The following is a 20,002-nucleotide window of genomic DNA, read 5'->3' on the forward strand; positions in this document are numbered from 1 at the left end:
TTCAGGTTGCCAATGGAAACGGATATCCAGGGCAGATAGGACTTTTTAAGTTAGAAGACCCAGGTTCAAACCCAGAATTCCTGCCGTATAGATGGTGTAATCGCAGACAAGTTACTTTAACTCCCTGAGTCTCATGTTCCTTGGCTGTAAACTGGGAATAGGGATACCCACCTTGCTGGGGTATTAGTGACGATTAAGAGGGTTAAAGCAGTCAGCAGTGTCTAGCGGCAACTCTCACATGACTGATGTTTCATCAGCGATCCTTTTCTTCCCCTTGCTGGTGACAGGACTCCCTAATCATTTCCTACCCTCAGAAAAGACCCACTGCAATCGTATTCCTTGCCTGGCTCTCCCACTGCAATCGTATTCCTTGCCTGGCTCTCAGCAAAGCTCATGCAATGTTGTGGCCCAGCCCCAGTGAGACATTGTCTGCTGTGAAGATGGAAAGGGTCAGGACATACAAAAGCACTTGGTAAAACACAAGGACTTGTATGCAGTTTATTTCTTGGTAAAAGAGTGAGGGCTGTTATGCGATCAAGGCCAGGAGCAAGGTCAAGGGTCTGGGGCTGTAAAGTGTGAATCCTGATTTTGCTCCTTATTAGCTTTATCATCTTGTAAAAATTGCTTCGCCTTTTTATGCCTCTGGATTTTCTCATTTGTAAAATGGAAAAAATAACTCTGCTTTGAACTGGCATTGCTATACTGTAGTAACGGCACATTTTTGGCAACTGGAGTGATAGAGAGCAAATCTCTCTGTTGAAGACCACAACGGGGGGACCAAAACACAAGAAATAACTAAAAATAAAGGGTTCCTACATAAGCCAAAATGAGTTCCGCTATGAAGGGCTCTGTGTAAAATACATTTTTTTAAAAAAGTTCCCTTTATAAAAACAGAATATGTAAAAAGCACAAAATATAAGAACAGAGAACCTTGCCTTCAACATACAGACTGTGTGTCATGCAGCCAGACAGTGGGATGTGAATTGGGGGGCGGGGGTCTCCTACAGGTCCTTGGTGAGGTGGGGCTGGAGGCAGTAAGTGCTCATGTCCCGTGATGTGCAACAGAGTGCGCCGTCTGGAAATTCATGAGACCAGATTAAACTGAGTTTGTGAAAGTCAGGGTGTGTTGGGAGTGTCTGTGTGTTATGTCTGTGCTGTTATGTTTACAAATTGTACATTATAAACAAACACCTACAGGTGGGCAAGAGAAAATAATCTGTCTTCAGATGCTCCTCTGGAGCTTTCCTTTGGACTAGTCCATGCCCAAGGCCCTTGCAGCCTTTTTGGCATTCAGAAAGTTCTTCTTTTTCCTGGGAGGAACGTGCAATGAGATCTCCGGCTCCTTTGGATTTCTGAATATAAAGAGTTTTTCGCCTGTGTTTAATATGTCCATGGTCTCTGCCCCTACAATAGGTACAGGGGCCAGTTCACCAATGGGCTCCAGGGACAGGTGTGGCCAACTTCCTTTTCCAGGAAATACCATCCTCTCTCTGAGAGGGAGACACGTCTTCTTTAATATGCTAAAGAAAAAACAGAAGATCAAATTTAACATTTTTGGCAACCGGCCCGCCTCAGTATTCTGATAGAGTTCTCCAGGAAAAGCCCCACCTGGATCCTGTGGTCCCCAACCAAGTGCCATTTTAAAGAAAGGCTTTTTCCCTTCGGTCACCACATTGCCCCTGAAATTAGTGGAAGCCTGTGGCAGTAGTGTGCGCAGTCAAATCTTAGTGGCCCACGACTTAAATTTTCAGAAGTTCTGCAAGCCCCTCTTCCTCACATTGTTAGCCTGAAATCAGCCACGGTGGGAGTATTTGCACCATGGAAATCAGCAAATACTTCAAGTCAGAGCTCCCCACCCCTCTTCCTACCAGCTAATTGTTCAACATTTACCAGTACATCACAGGGACTTCACACTAAAAGCAGGCTGATGAAGCCTGGTTACAAAGCAACAGTTACAACTTATACAAAATGGGTCTGAAATAGAAGAGTCTGGCACGCTTTGGGAATGTCCCATAAAAGGATTGCTGGGATCCTGTCCGTGAGCAGTCTAGCCTCTGAATCCCTGGCTGCTGTTCACAATGGCCGTGACTATCCCTGAGAGACCTGGGCTACCTGAAAGCTTCAGGGCTGTCTCTCTGCCCAAGCAGTGCAAGACAAGCCCATGTCACTGGACATTCACCTGCTGGGCATCACTGGCACGCTTGCTGGCCCTTCCTGAAGGGATGTGGCAGGTACAAGCTCTATTGCCATCACCACTAATTCTTGTCCTTGCAGCTAGTAAGTCCAAGCAAGAATTCAAACCCGGCTCTGTCTGATACATAGTCTCTCCTCCTTCCAACATAGATCCATGGTGCCCCTAGGCTGGGTGAAGGCTAGCACAGTGGCCAGGACAGTGGGGCCATCGCATCTCTTGATCTGTACCCATTCTACTTCTACTAGTGCAGCTCAGGAACCCCCTAGTGGAACACTCTACAGTTATATAGCTTGAATTTAATTTTCTTGTTCTGGCTTGAATTTACTTCTCTGGGTCAATATCCTGATCTTATTCCTTTCGGACTATATTCTGATATCCAGCCTGCTATCAATGGCTCTAAGCTTTTTATTGTGGACAACCTGTGAAGCTTTGCCTCAGCGCCTTCACCTTAGCCCTGAGAAATTTGGAAGGGGCAGGACTCAGGAAGACACTTGCCTTGGACAGCCACTGTTTCCAGAGCACACAATGGTTATCACTTTCAAACTCATTATAAATCTACCTGATGTCATTTTTTCCCCTAAATCTTCTCTAGTGGGAATCGCAGGAGACACTTGTTTAATGGTGTGCAGTAATTTAAAACCACTCTGAACCTCAGCTCCCTCTGATCTCTAGGTGCACAATAACCACAGCAGAAAGAGAAAAGTACTGGATAGAAGGATATGTGCCCAAGCCTGGAAGATGAGGGAAATAAGGGGTACAGTTAGCTGGTCCCAAATTCTATGGCCACTATTTACCAGCTGCAGGCATGGGGCATCTTCATCTGACCTTCCCGAGCTTCTGTTTTATCATCCCCCCTTTCTGGAAGGCTCAATGCAAGAAATGAAAGGGCTCTGTGAACAGTGAAGTCTGTAGAGCTATGAGGAATTCTTCCTCTAATTATATTTCATTAAAAATAGCCGTTAGCTAAAATAAATACAGTAATTAACAGGCTAATACATGTTAAGAGAACCTTCTCCCACTGAGAGCAACAGGCTTATCTTCAGCTTCTAACCTAAGCCCTGAATAAAGACAGGTTTTCTTCAGGGAAGGAGCCTGGGTATGTTTGCAGCAACCCTCCTCTTCTCTGTCACCTCCTGCCTGCCCATCCCGGCCCACAGGCAGCGTGGCATACCCCTCCCCAGCACACCTGAGCAAGTGCCCCGCATTACCTCTCCTTCCTCTTGCGGGCCCAGAGCATCTTTTCTGATCCTCTCCTTATCAGGTCTTCTCGCAGTTTGCTTTCCAAGGCTTGCCACCAGCCTTGGTGTTTCCTAAAGGTAAGAAAGGAGTATTTTATATTTAAAAAAAAAAAAAATAGAAGGAGCTGGTCAGTTAGCTCAGATGGTTAGAGTGCAGTGTTATGACACCTAGGGCAAGGGTTCAGATCGCCTTACTGGCCAGCCACAAAAATAAATAAATAAATAAATAAATAAAAAAGAATCCCAAAAAGCCCTATAGGGCTTCACCCCTCAATGACACCAACAACCCTGATAGTTTCCATTTGTTCTTTCACTCACTCAATGCACAAAGATCAAGCACTTTCTTGGGCCTGGTCAAGATGTAGTCTCTGCCTTCAAGGAATCCCCAGTTCAGGGGATCACAGACAGGTGACATCAGTCAGACAGAGGAAGGCTGCCTAGAGGTGGGGACAACTGAGAGAAGCAAGCTACATGGAGGCAGCACTTTGCCTCTTACCCCTGCATCCCATAGTCCTAGCACCTACAGTGGATGTACCGGGAGCTTGATAAGTGTTTTATGACTATATGAATACAGAAGTTGAGAGAGCACAGCAGAAGCTTGGAAGGTGGGCTAGGCAGGGAGCACTGAGGCCACGTGAAGGTGTGCGATTCTAGACTGAAGGAGAGCGAGGACAGAGCTGTGTGGCAGCCTTGGGTTGAGATCAAGTCAATAAGTGACAGTGTGGACCTGAGGGTCCTGCCTGTGCCAAGCTAATTTCCCGCCTCGGCATTTCACACTTGCCTGAATGGCGATGGAGACGGCCCCTCTCCTTCGCCAGGCCAGGCGCGCTCTCTCTTCTAGGAGTCCAATTCTTGAGCAGAAAGGATGGTCCTCTGACAGCAGTACTGCACGGGGTACTTCCCTGGCCCTGCCTTTCCCGGGGCCTGGACCACTCTTCCCTGGATTCTGACACGTCCTTCAGTACACGCAGCTCTTGCTTAGATTAGGCAGATTCTGCTGCTTGAAATCTAAGACCCTTGAAACCCAAAACTCTTAAATGATGTAATGACCAAGTGCCAGGTGCTTGGGCGACTACAGTAGTGACTGCCCTGCCCTCAGAGACTAAGGTGAGTAGCCTGGGACTCCAGAAGTCATCCAGTCCAGGCAGCCATGAGGCTGGGCAGACAAAGGGCATGCTCATGCTCCACACTTGGTGACAGCTGCTCCGAGTCCTCTTGTTCTATCCCAGCTCAGCCTGCCCATCCCACGCCCACGCCAGCCTCCCAAACTAAGCTGGCTGAAGGGGCAGCTCCACAACAAGGTCCTCATGGGTGGTCCCCAGGTAGAGGTGGCCTCCCTGTGACCATGCATGTGCCTACTCCAGGGTCACCTTGAATACTTGCTCTCTGCATGAACCCCTAGCTGTGCACCAAGAAATACCAGGCTGCAAAATGCAGCCCCCTGGCCACGCCCACACCAACCCTCTGGCCATGCCCACGCCTGGCCCTCTCCCTGAGCCCTGGCTGGCGCGGGAGCTGGGAGGGCTCCTGCGGGCCACTGTGGCCTCCTGCCCTGGACTCCTGCCACCTCCCACAGCTGCTGTCCCCTCACCCCCTCCTCCTCTCACACCAGCCCTACGTGCCCTCAGCAGTGCTTCCCACTTTTCTGAGTCAGAGGCCTCTTTACGACTCTGATAAAAAGACATTGCTCCTGTTTTTCAGGAAAAATACTGTCCACACACGCCCGTCCACACCCTTGTGCCAGGTCAGCAGGCTCTCGGGCTCCTGGACACCCGTCCCCACCTCCTGTGGACCTGGCTGAGAACGCGGCTCTGCAGCCTGGCCTTCAGCTGCAGCCGCATCCCGCAGGTACCCTGTTCTCGGGGGGCACTGCTGGCTGGCCCCCAAACCCGCCTCATACCACATCCCACACCCCAGCTTCCTGCCTTTCATTATAAAGAGACTTTACTGACCCAATTCATACCTAGACCCCCATCCTAAAGGAAAGTATCTCTTCAGAGTGACCCATAATTGAGGGAAAAACAGGCTCCAACTGAATGTCCGATAGTAGGATTACAGTTACAAACACTGTGCCACAGCCTTCAGGTGGGGTGTTAGGCGGCCAGTAAAAATAATACCTATAAAGATGTTTCAATGACAGTGGAAAGTATGTATTTCAAATTGTTAAAATAGTAGGAAACATAGTACAGGGGATAAGAATTGCATAGGATGATGTTTGCATGTGGACAAGAGTTGTAACAAAAATTGCTTATTTCAAATTGTTAAAATAGTAGGAAACATAGTACAGGGGATAAGAATTGCATAGGATGATGTTTGCATGTGGACAAGAGTTGTAACAAAAATTGCTTCTGCTGTAAGGTCCTGAAAAGCAGAATGTAAGGCTGTATATATTGTGTGATCACTACACGCTCACGCACACAAATACAACTCCTATAAACACCACATACTCATGCACACTCACATATATACACATTAACACACAAATACACTCACCCACACTCTCAGACACACTAACGCACACCACACATACAACACACTCACAAAACCCAGCAGAAAACACATTCTGAAGGAAGAAATGTAACAAAATGCTAATAGCCATTTTGTGCAGATGGTAGAACCCATGGGTATTTTTTTTTTTTCCTTTTATGCATTTTTTACATTCTCTTTAACGGGCATGTATGACATATTTGTGGCCCCAGGTAACCTCATTTTCTCAAGATTCTACTTGAAAAAAAAAAAAGTGGTGACAGACTAGACCACTGGACAAAAGACTTGAGCCTACCATGACTTAAAGGATTCCTGGTGACCCTTCTAAACAGGGATGTGCCAGCTGGGAAAGCCCGCAGGCCTGCCCCCTCCCTGCATGGGTTTCCTTTATGCTCACGCTCCTGTTTTCCAAAGGCGTCCTGTGGCCTGTGCGCGCTCACCTCCTCCTGCCCAGGTCGGCCTGCTCCCTGCTGCCCTTGTTTTCTGCCGCGTGGTCTGAATGTTTCTCGCTGGCTGAATCCAGCAGGGCCAGCAGCTGGGGCTGTGAAGCTGCGGGCATGGCCACGCTCAGGAGCCGGCGCAGCGTGGCCCCGGGCAGCATCGTCATCTTCGTGAGGTAAGACGCCAGTCTCAGCTCCTACAGGAGTTAGGGAGGAAGCTCAAATCCTCACAGCCTCTACACTTAACGAACAACAGTTATTAATTTATTCCATTCTTAGGATGTTTTGTCCCAGGGTGATAAATATTTTAGTAGCTCAGTCTGGAAAACATGTTCCTGAATTCACAGAGCTGTCAAAAAAAATCTATCGGTCAGCGACCCTGTCTCCCAGGACAGACATTTCTCAAGGCCTCCTCTCTGCCTTCCAGCCACTCTCAGCTCACTTGGGTGGTCCCCAAACCACCAAAGCTACAGCCCTGGCCCACAGCTGGGCAATTAGTAACCCTTCTTCTCCTGCTTGTGTTCCACGAGGCCATATGGCACTGGGGTAACAGCGCAGGCTCTGGAAACAGCTGCAGTGTCTCTAAACCAGTGGACAATTAAAAACACCGTGCCACATCCATGCCATGGAATACCACTCTGCAATAAAAAGAAACAACTGGATGGACTCAAGGGCACTGTGCTGAGTGGAGACAGGCAGTTCCCACAGGTCACATGCTGCATGAGTCCATGCATGTGACATTCCAGGCTTGACAAAACTCACAGATGGAGGGCAGGGCAGTGGCTGCCAGGGGTTGGGGATAGTGGAGGCAGGTGTGACCACAGAAGGGCAGCACAAGAGAGATCTTTATGGCAGTGGACTCGTTCTGTATCTGGATGGTGGTAGTGGTCGTTACCCAAATTCACATGTGATAAAATGACATAGAACTAACTATACGTGCACTTTATATCAATATACCTTCCTGGTCTTGATGTTATACTAGAGCAACCACTGGGGAAACTGTGTGGAACTCTCAGCTCTGCAACTTCCTGTGAATCTAAAGTGATTTCAAAACAAAAAGTTTAAAAAGAAAGTGTAGACCCTGCACCCCAGAAAAATTGTGTTGGGCTCCCAGCCCCACTGTAGAGAACCATGTGTCCTTATTTTTCTTATGCCTTGGTCTCCTCATCTGTAAAATGGGGGTAATAATAATACCTGTGGCAAAGGGTTTTGTGAGAACACAATGAGCTGCGGCATGGAAATCTGTTCTGTGCTGCAAAGACACACGTAATAGGTACTTCCGGTGACAAGGTGGGCATGCCTGGCCACCTGCCCCCCCAAAAATCCCACAGACCTTCCCTGGGATTTTATATGGCAAATCCAGGAGAGAGAAGCACTTTACACAGCAAAGGACAGGTGGATGTTGAAAGGCCATAAACTCAAGGTGGGTAGTTGCATGTCCCCCTCTGTGTGGACAAAGCTTACCAGTGGGCACAAAGAGACAGGAAGAGACATGAAGGAGCAGAAAGACCCAGAGACAGTCCTTTTGTCATTTGAGTCCCTAGACCCCAGCCCTGCTCTTCTGGGGGACGGTCAGGGAGCCCATACATTTGCTCTTATGCTCAAACCAATTTGAGCTGAGTTTCTGATACTGTCTCCTAAAAAGAATTCTGACTTTGCAAAGCATCTAAGTGCAGTGAATATGCCACCTTACATGGTGAAGGGAATACATTTGCAGATGGGAATAAGGTTAAGCATGCTGAGATGGCGAGGTCATCCTGGATTATCCAGGTGAGTCCAACCTAATCATCATGTGGGTCCTTAAAAGCAGAGACCCTTCCTGCTGTGGTAGGTCAGAGAGAGATGTAGTATTGCTGGCTTCAGAGATGGATGAAGGGAGCTGAAGAATGCAGGCACCTCTAGAAGCTGGACTGTTCCTTGGCTGACAGCTGACAAGGAAACTGGGACCCCAGTCCTACAACCGCAAGGCACCGAATCCTGTCAGTTACTTGAATGAGCAGGAATCAGATTTTCTTCCCTCTAAAGCCTCCGGAGGGAATACAAACCTACCAACACCTGGATTTTAGCCCAGAGAAACCCAGGTTGAACTTCTGACCTACAGAACTATAGGATCATAAATTTGTGTTGTGTTAAGCCACTGTTTGTGGTTATTTGTTACCGCAGCCATAGGGAACAAATCCATTTGGGAAGCTGTGTGTGCCCGGGCACAGCTGTGCCTGATTCTGCTGCTGGACACCTAAGCGTGTTCCCCACCCTTCTCCCTGCTGATTCTTTTTCTTTGAGGCTGAGGAGGAAGTATTTTACTTGCAGGCTTCCTCGCAGCTGGTGGGGTCCAAAGCCTGTTCTCCTTGGGAGGTGAATAGAATGTGTTGCAGGGACTTGGGGGCATTTGTTTTCTTGAAGAGAGAAAGCAGGTGGAGTGACTGTGTTCTATTTTTTCCCTTCTTTTTCTGAATACAGACATGGCAGCTGGAACTACAAGAAAGAAACGTGGAAAGAATTGCAGAATGTGACCCCAGATGTCATCAAACCAGCAAGCACCTTCCTGTAGACGTCCTGTGGTCTGCATCAGTCATTGTCATAAGTTATGTTTCCTGGTACTTACAGAAACGGGGAAACAAGGGAAGCCCAGCTCGGGATGCATATAAAATACAACTAGTAGCAGTCAGGTAAACAGTTCTGCATATGGCTCCAGGCCCACAGCCTCAGGGCTCTGTCTCAGGAAGGGAGGTGAGCACTGAACTGTGGCCAAGGATGGGCTGAAACGCGGGGTGCAGTGCCACTGGCCTCTTGCTCTGGCCCAGCTTTCCCTTTCCAACTTTATTCTTGGTGGAACCCACTCTTGGCGTATTAAACTTATTTATGATCGAGAGAAGGAAGGATGTTTGGGTGTCTGTCAGATCACAGAAGAGAAACCGACAAGACGTTTCTTCTGGTTGCTGTTGTTACCAATGATCGAGTGTCCTCTGCATCCTGGGCCCTGTGCTAGGGGCTTTTCATAAATCTGCTCTGCAGTTCCTGAGGTTTCCATTATTATCCCCACCCTACCACCAAGGAGATGTGAACCCTGAGAAAAGGGTGAAGTGAGGGGCTGGCAAGGGATGGATTCAGAATACGGCTAGTGTGTTCTTACCTGGCTACACAGGGTCACGAAGGTGTCAGTCTCCATATTTTCCAGCAAATCTTCCAGCACAACACTGTTCTGTTGTTCCTCTCTCAAACTAGAGCGAAAATAAAATCTACATGAGTCCAGTTTTGTTACAGAGTGAGACTATGGGAAGATCATCTAGTTATTATAATAATCCACTGTTGTGGATCTGGAAAGAAACTGAGGCACAGCTTAAACAGCGAAGAACTTATTTGAGCCAAGTGTGAGTGACTGCAGCCCAGGACATGCTCCCAGTTACTCTGGGAAACACTCTGAAGAACAAAGAAGTTTGAGCTTATAAAGGAAAGAAGACCAGTCAGAAGGGGGGCAGGTTACGAAAGTTGCCGTCAGACACTGTCATGTGTGCACGCACCTCTCAGCAGTCTAGGCAGTAAGGGCTGGGGTGGCAGTCTGTCCGACGGGCCTCAGCTGGAACTTGTTTTCAGTTTGACGGGAGGTGTGTGGAATAACAGTCAACATGTGGTTGGCAGATGTGTTGGGCATTATTTTTCCAGGGGACTGTAACCCTTGTGATTGACTAGAAAAGTCTGAAAGTCCAGGGTGTCTTTGGATGTGACTGATTACAAGAGTTCAAAACTTCGGGATGTCTTTGGAGATGTGCCTAAAGCTCAAGCTGAAATGGCCTCCCAACCCCTCTTTAGGTGCCTTGACCAAATCGATGTTATTTTCTTTCATCATTAAAAAAAAAAAAATTAAAAAACCCTCTATATAGAGAGAGGTGCAGAAGAGGTTTTCTTGTTTGCTGTCCTCTTCCTGCCTACGCTGCTCCACAAATAACGTATCAAGGAGGGTCGTCAAAGTGAGAAGTTTCATGAAAGCCATAAGGAGACTTTTCTGTGTCATTACAGGGTGATCTGTGATCCTACCTTGAAAACTCTGCCTGAGTCCTCATGGCCATGACCAAGAAGACTAAGATCTGGGGTCTATACCCACCAGGCACCCTTGTGTTGAAGCAGACCCAGACCATTTTCCAAGGGTGGTCCTGGCTCTGACCATAAGACGGGGTGGGATCTTTTCACATGAGGCTTCCTGACTTCCAGGCAGGGGCCTGTTTAACTCATCCCTCAGCCACTGAAAGTTGGCTTCATGGATCCGCCCCACATTCTTACTATTAAAACCTAATCCTTTTGCAGGGACAACTCAAAGCAAAGCTTCATCACAAGCAATCTCCTCCAGGGATCGCATGAATGAATATTATATACCCTAAAATCCCAGCTTAAATCAGCACCTCTGAGCATTTCCTTCCAACCCCACAGATTCAGCCCCCCTCGTATGATCATTTCAATGGAACTGAACTGCACTTTGATGCTGTGCTTACACAGAGAAGCATGATCATATACATTAAAATCACCTGTAACCTCACCACCCAAAACTCACATCCATTAAAGTTTGGACTGTTTCCTTCCAATTAATTTATGTGTGTGTTTTCAAAAATTAATCACACTGTGTATAGTTTGTACTCTATCCTTTTCACATCAATATTATATTCACAGTGGAAAATTATGGAGCTGTTAAAAATTATGTTTTTTAAAGAGTTCTTAATGCCATGGGCAAAGGCTATTTGTCTAATATTAATTGAAAAGAATACAAGGAACAAAAAAAGAAGATGGTTCACAAAAGCAACATATAAAATACTTTGTTTATGCCGAAATTGGAATAAGACCTGTAATTTGTTGCCTTATGCCAATATCAATTCCTGATTTTGATCAAGTACTATGATTATGCAAGATGTGAGCAATTGGGGGCTACTGGGGGAAGGTACATGAGACCTCTCCATACTATTTTCACAACTTCTTGTGAGTCTATAATTACTTCAAAATAATGGGCCGGCCCGGTGGCGCACTGCTACAGTGCGCCACTTGGGAAGCGCGGCGGTGCTCCCACCGAGGGTTCGGATCCCACATACAGACCGGTTCCCGCTCACTGGCTGAGCAAGGCGCAGGGGCAACACCGAGGGCTGCGATCCCGTTGCCGGTCCCGGTCCGGTACGGGGGCGACACTGAGGGTTGCGATCCATTGCCGGACACGGAAAAAGACAAAAAAATAAAAAAATAAAAAGTTTAAAAATATGATGTTTAGTAAAACATCAATGATATTAAAACCAAAACATAAGTAAATAAAGTTAGAAGATGTCAGAGAAGAAAAAATATGCTTCAAAGCCAGCAGCTTGTGCCTGAGCACTCGGATGACACCTTAGGCAGGAGCATGGGATCCCAGGTGGACGATGTCCAGCTGAGCTGGAGAAGCCAGGTTCCTGCAGGCCTGCAGGGGACTAACACCACCCAGGAACACTGGGCACATGGCCTACCTCTGCTGGTGGTGCTCCAGTAACTTCTGGCCCTTGCTCAGGGCTTGCCTCAGGACAGCGGACACCTGCCTTTCAGAATCCATTTCCCCAGGCTCGTTCAGAAGCTCGGGCCCATCAGCCACCCACTGCTGCCAGCTTGCCAGGGCCTGCTGCTGCTGGGCCGCCTCCTGCTGCGCCAGCTGGTCCTCCAGCTTCCTCTCCAGCTCCTGGATCTCCTGCATGAGAAGGGGGAGGGTGGTGAGTCCCACTGCAAAAGGCAGGAGGGCTACAGGACAAAATCTGACCTCCTCTGCACAGTTCTGGAAGCCTGGCACAACCTGGTCAGCCTGGCTCCCCCGTGCAGCCTGCCCCACTGTGCAATGTGGCAGCACCGTAACCTCTCACACCCAAATGCCTCTGCTCCTGCTGCTCCCTCCACCTGCAGTGCTTCCCCCTGTTTACTCCAGCAAAGGGCTCCCTAAGTCCCTCAGGAGATGGAGATGCCTTCTCCTCACGTGCCCACCTACCTTGTATACGCCCCATTTTTGCAGTCACCCAAAATCACTGTTCTGTACTTTTTGCTAGAGTATGAGCTTCTTAATGGCAGGGTTGTGTCTCCTTCTTCCTGTCTGCAGTGCTTAGCACTGTGCTTGGAAGCTGGCAGCTGGCTCTTGTCACCAGCTCATTGTTCAGTACCTGCATGCACCCACCATGCATGGAAGCCGTGCTGGAACATAGCAACCGCAGCTAATGCTGATGGTACTTCATCTCAGTGAATCCTTATAAGAACCCTCCGGAATACATACTCTTATCTCTCTTGTTTACAGATGAGGAAATCATGGCAGAGTGAGTTAAAGTAATTTGCCAGGTGATGCAACTATCAAGTGACAGCCAGAATTTGAGACTAGACGAGCGGGCTCCAGTGTTTGCATTTGTAACCACTAGGTACACCGCCTCTCACTGGCCAAACAGAAGAAATATGCTTTCTTAGACCACCAGAATCAGATAATCTCAGCATAAGAAACTGTCCCCAGCTTGCTTAGGTGGGTAAAGCAGGTAGGCAGGGAGGCCCCACGCCTTGGAGAATGCAGACACATTTAGCCTATGTTCATGAGATTGTCCAGTGCTGTAAGTGGGGGTGGAGAATGGGGTGGGGTTTAATCCTAAGGGCCCTGAATGGCCTTCATCAGGGGATGGTGGTCCTTGAACCTCCTAAAATATGTACAAAATGGTCTGCCTTTTTGCAGAGGGGCCAAAGCTTGCATGAAATTCTTGAGTCTCAAAGCCCCCAAAGGCTCAGAAACACTACTCAAGAACCATGAATCAAGACAGAAGGGGGAAAAAAAAAAACAAAAAAAAAAACCCAGCCAAAAAGGCAAACTGAGGCCATAGCACGGAGAGACTTAGATATAAGTCAAGCTCTTGGGTTTTGTCCCCAGGGCTGTGGGAAGCCTCTGAATGCTACTGAGCAGGGCTTCTAACACATTGAGATTTGTAACTATGACTGTCCCTCTCACTGTAGCATCCTGAATGGAAACATAATCCAATACAGAGTTTCCAACAGTGTGTTCTGCAAGCTGTCAGCATGACCAGGAGCCTGGGTCAGAGACCAGACTTCTACTGAGATGCCAGCCCCACCCCACTGTAAGGGGACAGAAGGCTCAAGCCCTAGCATGTTGGTGTCACCAGAGGAAGCAATGGAGCATGGGGGATGGCTTTTCGAGTACCGTGTGAGCCCTGGTTAGGAATAGAAAATAAGGTGGAAATGAGTCTTGCTGTTGATAATCTGCTGATGGCAAGTCCTCCTGGAGCCCCAGTCCCGTCCCCCAAGGCCCTGGTGCACCCCGCACGTCTGCCTGCCACTTGGCACAACTGGAATCCAAAGCCTAGTTCTGGAACTGTCTTCTTTAACATCTGCTTCCCTCACTAGGTGTTAAATGCTGAGGACGGGGACACAGGACTGTAGCTGACTTGTTTGTCCTCCTCCCCATCAGTGAGCACAGTGCCTGGCTCATGGAAGAAGTAACAGTAATAATCACAATCATAATCATAATCATAATGATGATGATGGCAGCTAGCATTTATGTAATGCCTATACTGTGCAGGATTTGATTCTCAATATTCTTACATGATTATTTTATTCAATCTTCACAAAATAACACACGGTAGAAATTTATTATTATCCCATTGTATAGATAAGGTAACTGAGGCACAGAGTATAAGTAAATCTCCTGGAGTTACAGAGCTGGGCAAGAGGCATAGTCAGGAGTGACTTCAGGTTTCTCTGACTCTGGGTCAATCTCTCATCTCCACTGCCTCTAGTAAGCACTCCATAGGTATCTGTTGATTGAACAAACAGACAGATGATGGATGGATGGATGGATGGATGGATGGATGGATGGATGGATGGATGGATGGATGGATGGATGGATGGATGGATGGACAGAAAGGTAGATGGATGGATGGTTAGATTGATTGATAGAGCTCCAGGCCCTTTGTTGGGCACAAGGGATTAAGGGGTGAATGAGACATGGTCCCCAGACTCTGAAAACTCACAACCTAATGAAGCAGACAGTTGTGTAAACATGGTTACAATGATGGAAAATGCCATCACCTGCTATCACAGAGATTCAGGATGGAGTGTTACGAAAGCACAGGGCTGGGAGACCACTTCTGCCCAAGGGAATCATAGATGGCTTCACAGAGAAGGCAACATTTGGGCTTTTCTTAACATATGGATAGGAGTTTGCAAGAGGCGCAGCAGAAGCATTCTAGGCAGAGATCCCTCAAAGAGAGGGAGGCCTGAATGTGTCTCAAGTGCTTAGGGAGCAGTGAGGACCCAGGTGCTAAAACATAGGGTCTCAAGGAGGGAGTGGGGAGAGGTGAGATTTTTAAATGTGGAGCTGTGGGACGGGGCTGTGAATGATCATTTTTATCTTTCAGAAAGGCAGGTGGACATTAACTTTAGGACAGAAGCATGGGCTGTGGAGGCAGAAGGTCTTGAGTCGGCTTTCAGGCTACTGGACCTCAGTGAAATGACTTAACCTTCCGAAGCCTCAACTCCTTCATCTGTAGAATGGGTGTAAAAATGTCACGGGTGAACTTACTGTTGGAACACCTTACATGGTGCCTCGGACTTAATGAGAGCTCAGTTCGTGTTAGCTAATGTTAATGTTATTCTTGTTTCTCAGGTCTGGATATGTCAGAGCAGTGAAGCCGGGCAGCCAAAGTCAGAAGTGAGAAAACTCAGGCAGAATCAACAGAGGGATGACGAGGGGCACATGGGCAGTCAGGCAGGGGAAACACAGAGGGTCAGGCTTGGAAAAGTGGATGCACAGCAATTTAAATGGAAATGCAAATACAATGGGTACCGTTAGTTTGGGGTCACATCATCTGTCATGAGCAGGTCCGTCCTATTTAAATTTGCCCATCACTGCCCCTGGACCCTCTGATCCAACTGTACCTGCAGATATTCCAATCTCACAAAATGAGTCTAAATCTTTCTTCAGATGAGGTGCACTTGGTATAGTTTTCTTAGTCATTTCTTCCAAAGCATTTCATTTCATGTTTTTTTAGTTCTCCTGTATGTTTAACAGCTTAAATGCGCAATCCCAATAGGAAAGTGATTTACACAGAATGATAAAATTGCAGAATGAAAGTCTAGTTATCTGGAGCAGAACAACAGGCTTGCCTTCCCTCCAAATGCAAACCAAGAAAAAAGAACGTGCATCATCTCCATGGCCTTCCCAGCAATTTAGTAACACGATGTCATCTGACCTACTCTCAGTTGCTTCCAATTCAGGACTTATGGACTCTTCACTGCCAAACAAGCTGGAGATAAGAAGCTTTGAAGTTACTCAAAAGAGCTTTAAGATAAAATGGAAACTGTAAGTGTCGTACTCCCCAGTTACTAACAGAAATCAGGTGGTCTCAAGTAAAAAGCACCACCAGGTGTTTCAGGGCTGACTGAGGGTGTTTCTCAGGCACTTACAAAGAGTAGCTGAATCGTGAAGTAAAAGCCACAGGCTCCTAGTTCTCACTTTGCTCCTGACTCACAAATGACCTCGGACCTGTCCCTCCCTCTGATGGCTCATGTCCTCCATCTGGAACTCAGGGCAGAGGTCCACTTCTGTGCTAACCACCTCAAAGTGCAGCACTTGCTGTGGGTTTGGGGTAAGGGCTCTGATGAGGTGTCCTTCTATTATTAACTTGTTAATTTTTATCTTGAATGTGTGTTAAATTCAATAAAATACTTATTCTGTATATACTAAAATTATCATATAAGTTCATTCTCCGTTGTTTTAATGTTAAACCAACCTTATATTCCTGGGATAAACTCAACCTGGCCATGATGTATTAAAATTTTTTTATAGATGGCTGGATTATGTTGAATATTTTGTTTACAAATTGTACACGTACGTCCACAAGTAAGATTGAACTTTAATTGTTCTTTCTTGCACTATTCATGCCTGGTTTTGGTGTCAAGGTTATCTGAGCATCATGAAATGAGTTGAGGAATATTCCTTATTTTTATAACATCAGGAATAATTTCTCTACGAGATTGGCAAGATACCTTATAGTCTAGTGGTGCTCGCCTGTAAAACTATTGGGGTTGGGTGTTTTCTGTGTGTGTGTTGGAAGATTTTTTAACTACTGAATTGATTTCTTTCATGGTAATAGGGCTATACACACTTTTTTCTGTTTGAGTCAATTTTGGTGATTTATATTTTTCTAGAAAACTCTTTCATTTCAGTTTTCAAATTCATCTACATAAAGTTGAGCATAGCATTCTTTTATTTTTAAAAACTCTACTGCATCTATAGTTATGTTGCTTTTTATACTTGTGATATTTATTTGTCTGTTATCTCTTTTTAATGGTCTGTCTTGCCAAAGATTTATATACTTCATTAGACTTTTTTTCCAAAAAATTCAGCTTTTCACTTTATTGATTTTTCTCTATGGTAGTTTTAAAAAAAATTTTGTTTACACTATACTCCTTCCTCTACTTCTTGCAGGTTCATTCATTGTTTACCCACTAACTTTTTATGTGATCTTAACTGTGAGCCTTTATTCTCTTCTAATACATACTTTGGGCAAAAATTTCCCTTTAAAAACTGCTTTGGCTGAATTCTGCACATTTTGACATGTCACAGTTACATTACTTTCTTGTGCTATGTATTTTAAAATTTCCATTATGATTCCCTTCACTGACAAATTATTCAGAAGTATGTTTTAAAATTTCCAAAGTCCAAAGTATGGACATCTTGTAAATATCTTTTTTTTAAGTGATTTAAACTTAATTGCCCTCAGTCAAAAGGTGGCCAAAATATTATTGGATAGTCAATTGTTTACAACTGTTCAAGTGTGTGCTGAAGAAGAATATATATTCATTAATGGTTGGCTGTGAGATTCTACATATGCACATTGTTAAATGTGCTGTCCAGTTCATTTGATCAATCAGCCACCGAAAGAAGTGTGCTGCAGTCCCCTGCGATGACAGGTTTATCAATTTCTCCCTGTTCTATCAATTTTTCTTTTTGCTATTTTGAGTCTTTTATGCAGTATATGCAAGTTTAGGATTGCTACATGCTCCAGGCAAATAAAATTTTAAATCAGTTTTGTATTATCTTTAATTCCTTTAACAGTTTCATAAAACATTATTTTATATTCTGTGCTGATAATTTGAATACCTAAAGTCTTAGGGACCTTAATCTGTTATTTTTTGTTTCTCCTGCATGTAGGCATCTTGCCTTGCTTCTTTAAGTATTCAGTGACTTTTTTTTTTCAGTTGAGAGCTTAATCTGTGGAATACTGAGATGACCCATTGAGAATATTTTGTCTTTGCACCAGCCAACCAACCTGGAACTATTTTAATTTATCACCTTGGAGAACTCCTTACTGAATGGCTAAAATACGTTCAGATTCTTTCTCCATGTTAGCAGAAGACTTTGATTAAAAACTCACAGGGACCCTTTCCCCCACACCTGGTGAAGGTGTGGAGACAGACAGGTTTTGCCAGCAGGTGGCTTTCTCCTCTCACCCCTCACTAGAACATTTCATGCCTCCTTTCCCATTCTCCCAAAGTTAATTCCCAAATCCCTGGGTTCCAGATTTTAGCCCTCACCCCATGGCAGAACTAGCTTCTGAATTTGCTTTTACCTACCTCTTTGAGCTCAGCTTCCTCTAGGATATATCTTGGATATCCTTGCAGGTTTCCTATATTCTCTTGTGAGCTCATAAAGCACTAAAAAGTATGTTTATTTTTATTTGTCCAGCATCTGGGTGTTTTGTGCTGGAATACCTATATTGCCTCTACTTCCTTTCTATTCCTGAAATAGTTGTCATGGGCATGATACATAATGTTTGCTCAGAAAACAGGCTTGGACTCTTCAGAGTCTACAGTTGCTTGTTATGTTTTAAAGAAGCACGGGAAATGCCCTTGGCTGACTCAACTGGTATAGCCCATGAACATGACATCGTGGGTCAAAATCAGAAACAGATTCAATTTCTGACTCCTTTCATTTATTACCCTTGTGGTCTTCACAAAGACCTTGACCTGCCACCTGCCCAAACCCCAGTTTCCTTACCTGAGAATTGAGCGTCATCACAGCACCCGTGTCACAGCATGGCTCAATAATTAACATAATGTGTGACAAAGAGCGTAATTGTAAAGCAGCATAAAACTTCAGCTATTATTAATCATGCTTAAATGATTCTTAATGAAGAAGTATAGTTAAGCAAACAGTTATTAATGCTTAAATGAGAGCACTGTCAATTTACAACTTACTACTTCTCACCTGCCTCACACGAGGTACTCAATAAATGTGAGGTCCTTTTTCCTCACTATAAGTAATTATTACAATAATAGGTAATATATGAAATTCTAAAATCTACACATAAAGGACCTAAAAGTAGCCCCCCAAACATTTATTACCATAGCTTTCGTTTTATGGATATACCTCTCTCACCTTGAAATAATGTAGCACGTACGAATCATGGTAATTAGAATTACAAAAATAATAAATAATCCAATATATCATTGCATTTAGGGTGCCATTCATTGAAAGACGCACTGTTGTTTTTCACAGCGCTATGAAAGAAACGATACTGCCCATTAAACGGTGACATGCCGGTGACTAGAAAATGCATCCCAGTTTTAGAGACGTGCAAATTCAATTCGTGCTGCTTCTCAGAGGCATTGAAACAGAGCCCTCTTGGGTTGAGAGAGTGCTGAGCACTCTCATATGAGTCACCTCACTTAATCCTCACCACAGTCCTGCAGTATAGATGGGACAGGTGGTTGTAGCCCATTCAAGGGTGGAAGCCACAGGCGGGCACCAGAAAGAACCCAGGAGGACTCACCGGGCTGTGCGACTCCAGGATCTGGGTGCAGGCTGACCTCGTCAGCGTCTCAGTCTCGCTCAGCTCTTCCAGGAGCAGGTCCTGGATGCTGAGGAGGGCAGCGTAGGCCGACAACGTCTCCGTCGCCCGGGCCGCCTTCTGGAACTGCAGAGCAGCAAGCGACTCCGCGAAGCATGCCTCCTGGGCCTCCAGCCGCTGCACTCTCTCCCGCAGCAACTCTCCTCGCACCTGGCGGGGGGGATGAGCCCCAAACCAGAGAGCAGTGAGTGGGGGGACAGGGGAGGTGAGAGAGCAGCCCTTCAGAGTTCATTAGCTCAGGATTAGGAGGAACATCCCAAAGGCTTCCAATGACAAGCGCTGGAAACCTGCCTGGAGCAGCCTAAGGCAGCAAGGATGTTGGTGCTTTTAAGGTCTAGCTGTCATTTCCTCTCTATTTGTCATCCTCAAAGGTGAACCAAACCCCGCTGCCATCCTGCTGAGAGCCTTTCAAAGGCCCCTCATTTCCTGGTGGGAACTTCAGACTTCTTGACAGTGTCCAAGGCCCTCCTACCCGATCCCAGCTAAAGTACTCTGGAAGGGTCTGGAAGGTTCTGCCACCTCCCACCCACGCGCCTGGGACTTTGCCATTCCAAATCACTCGCTTGTCTACCCTCCACATTCTTTGTTGTCTGTGGGTCGTGCTCTTTGCTATGACTGAAACGCCCTCCATCCTCATCTTCCTAAAAATCTACTGTTCGTCCTTTGAGTCTCCAGTTCCCAGTGAGCCCCTCTGGAGCATCCTCACCTTCTCTGTGTTTTCCTCACTCCGTGCTTGTCTCCCATGTG

The 20,002-nt window shown here is 46.1% G+C and overlaps 1 protein-coding gene across 1 annotated transcript in view; it reads right to left on the bottom strand.

Annotated features, from left to right (window-relative positions):
• Nucleotides 1–389: 389 nt before the first annotated feature.
• The window catches only part of EVC2 (Ellis van Creveld syndrome 2), a 143,046-nt gene continuing 123,433 nt past the window's right edge, over nucleotides 390–20,002 (bottom strand). Inside the window, exons 16-21 of the mRNA XM_008566319.1 lie at nucleotides 19,178–19,405; nucleotides 11,837–12,051; nucleotides 9,493–9,580; nucleotides 6,360–6,556; nucleotides 3,403–3,504; nucleotides 390–1,520 (exon numbers count right to left, since the gene is read on the bottom strand). Of these exons, the coding sequence (XP_008564541.1) occupies nucleotides 1,253–1,520; nucleotides 3,403–3,504; nucleotides 6,360–6,556; nucleotides 9,493–9,580; nucleotides 11,837–12,051; nucleotides 19,178–19,405 (1,098 nt within the window). The 3' untranslated portion in view covers nucleotides 390–1,252. The remainder of the gene's footprint in view (nucleotides 1,521–3,402; nucleotides 3,505–6,359; nucleotides 6,557–9,492; nucleotides 9,581–11,836; nucleotides 12,052–19,177; nucleotides 19,406–20,002) is intronic.

Source organism: Galeopterus variegatus, unplaced genomic scaffold, assembly GCF_000696425.1.
Source record: "Galeopterus variegatus unplaced genomic scaffold, G_variegatus-3.0.2 Scaffold234, whole genome shotgun sequence".
Lineage (NCBI taxonomy): Eukaryota > Metazoa > Chordata > Mammalia > Dermoptera > Cynocephalidae > Galeopterus > Galeopterus variegatus.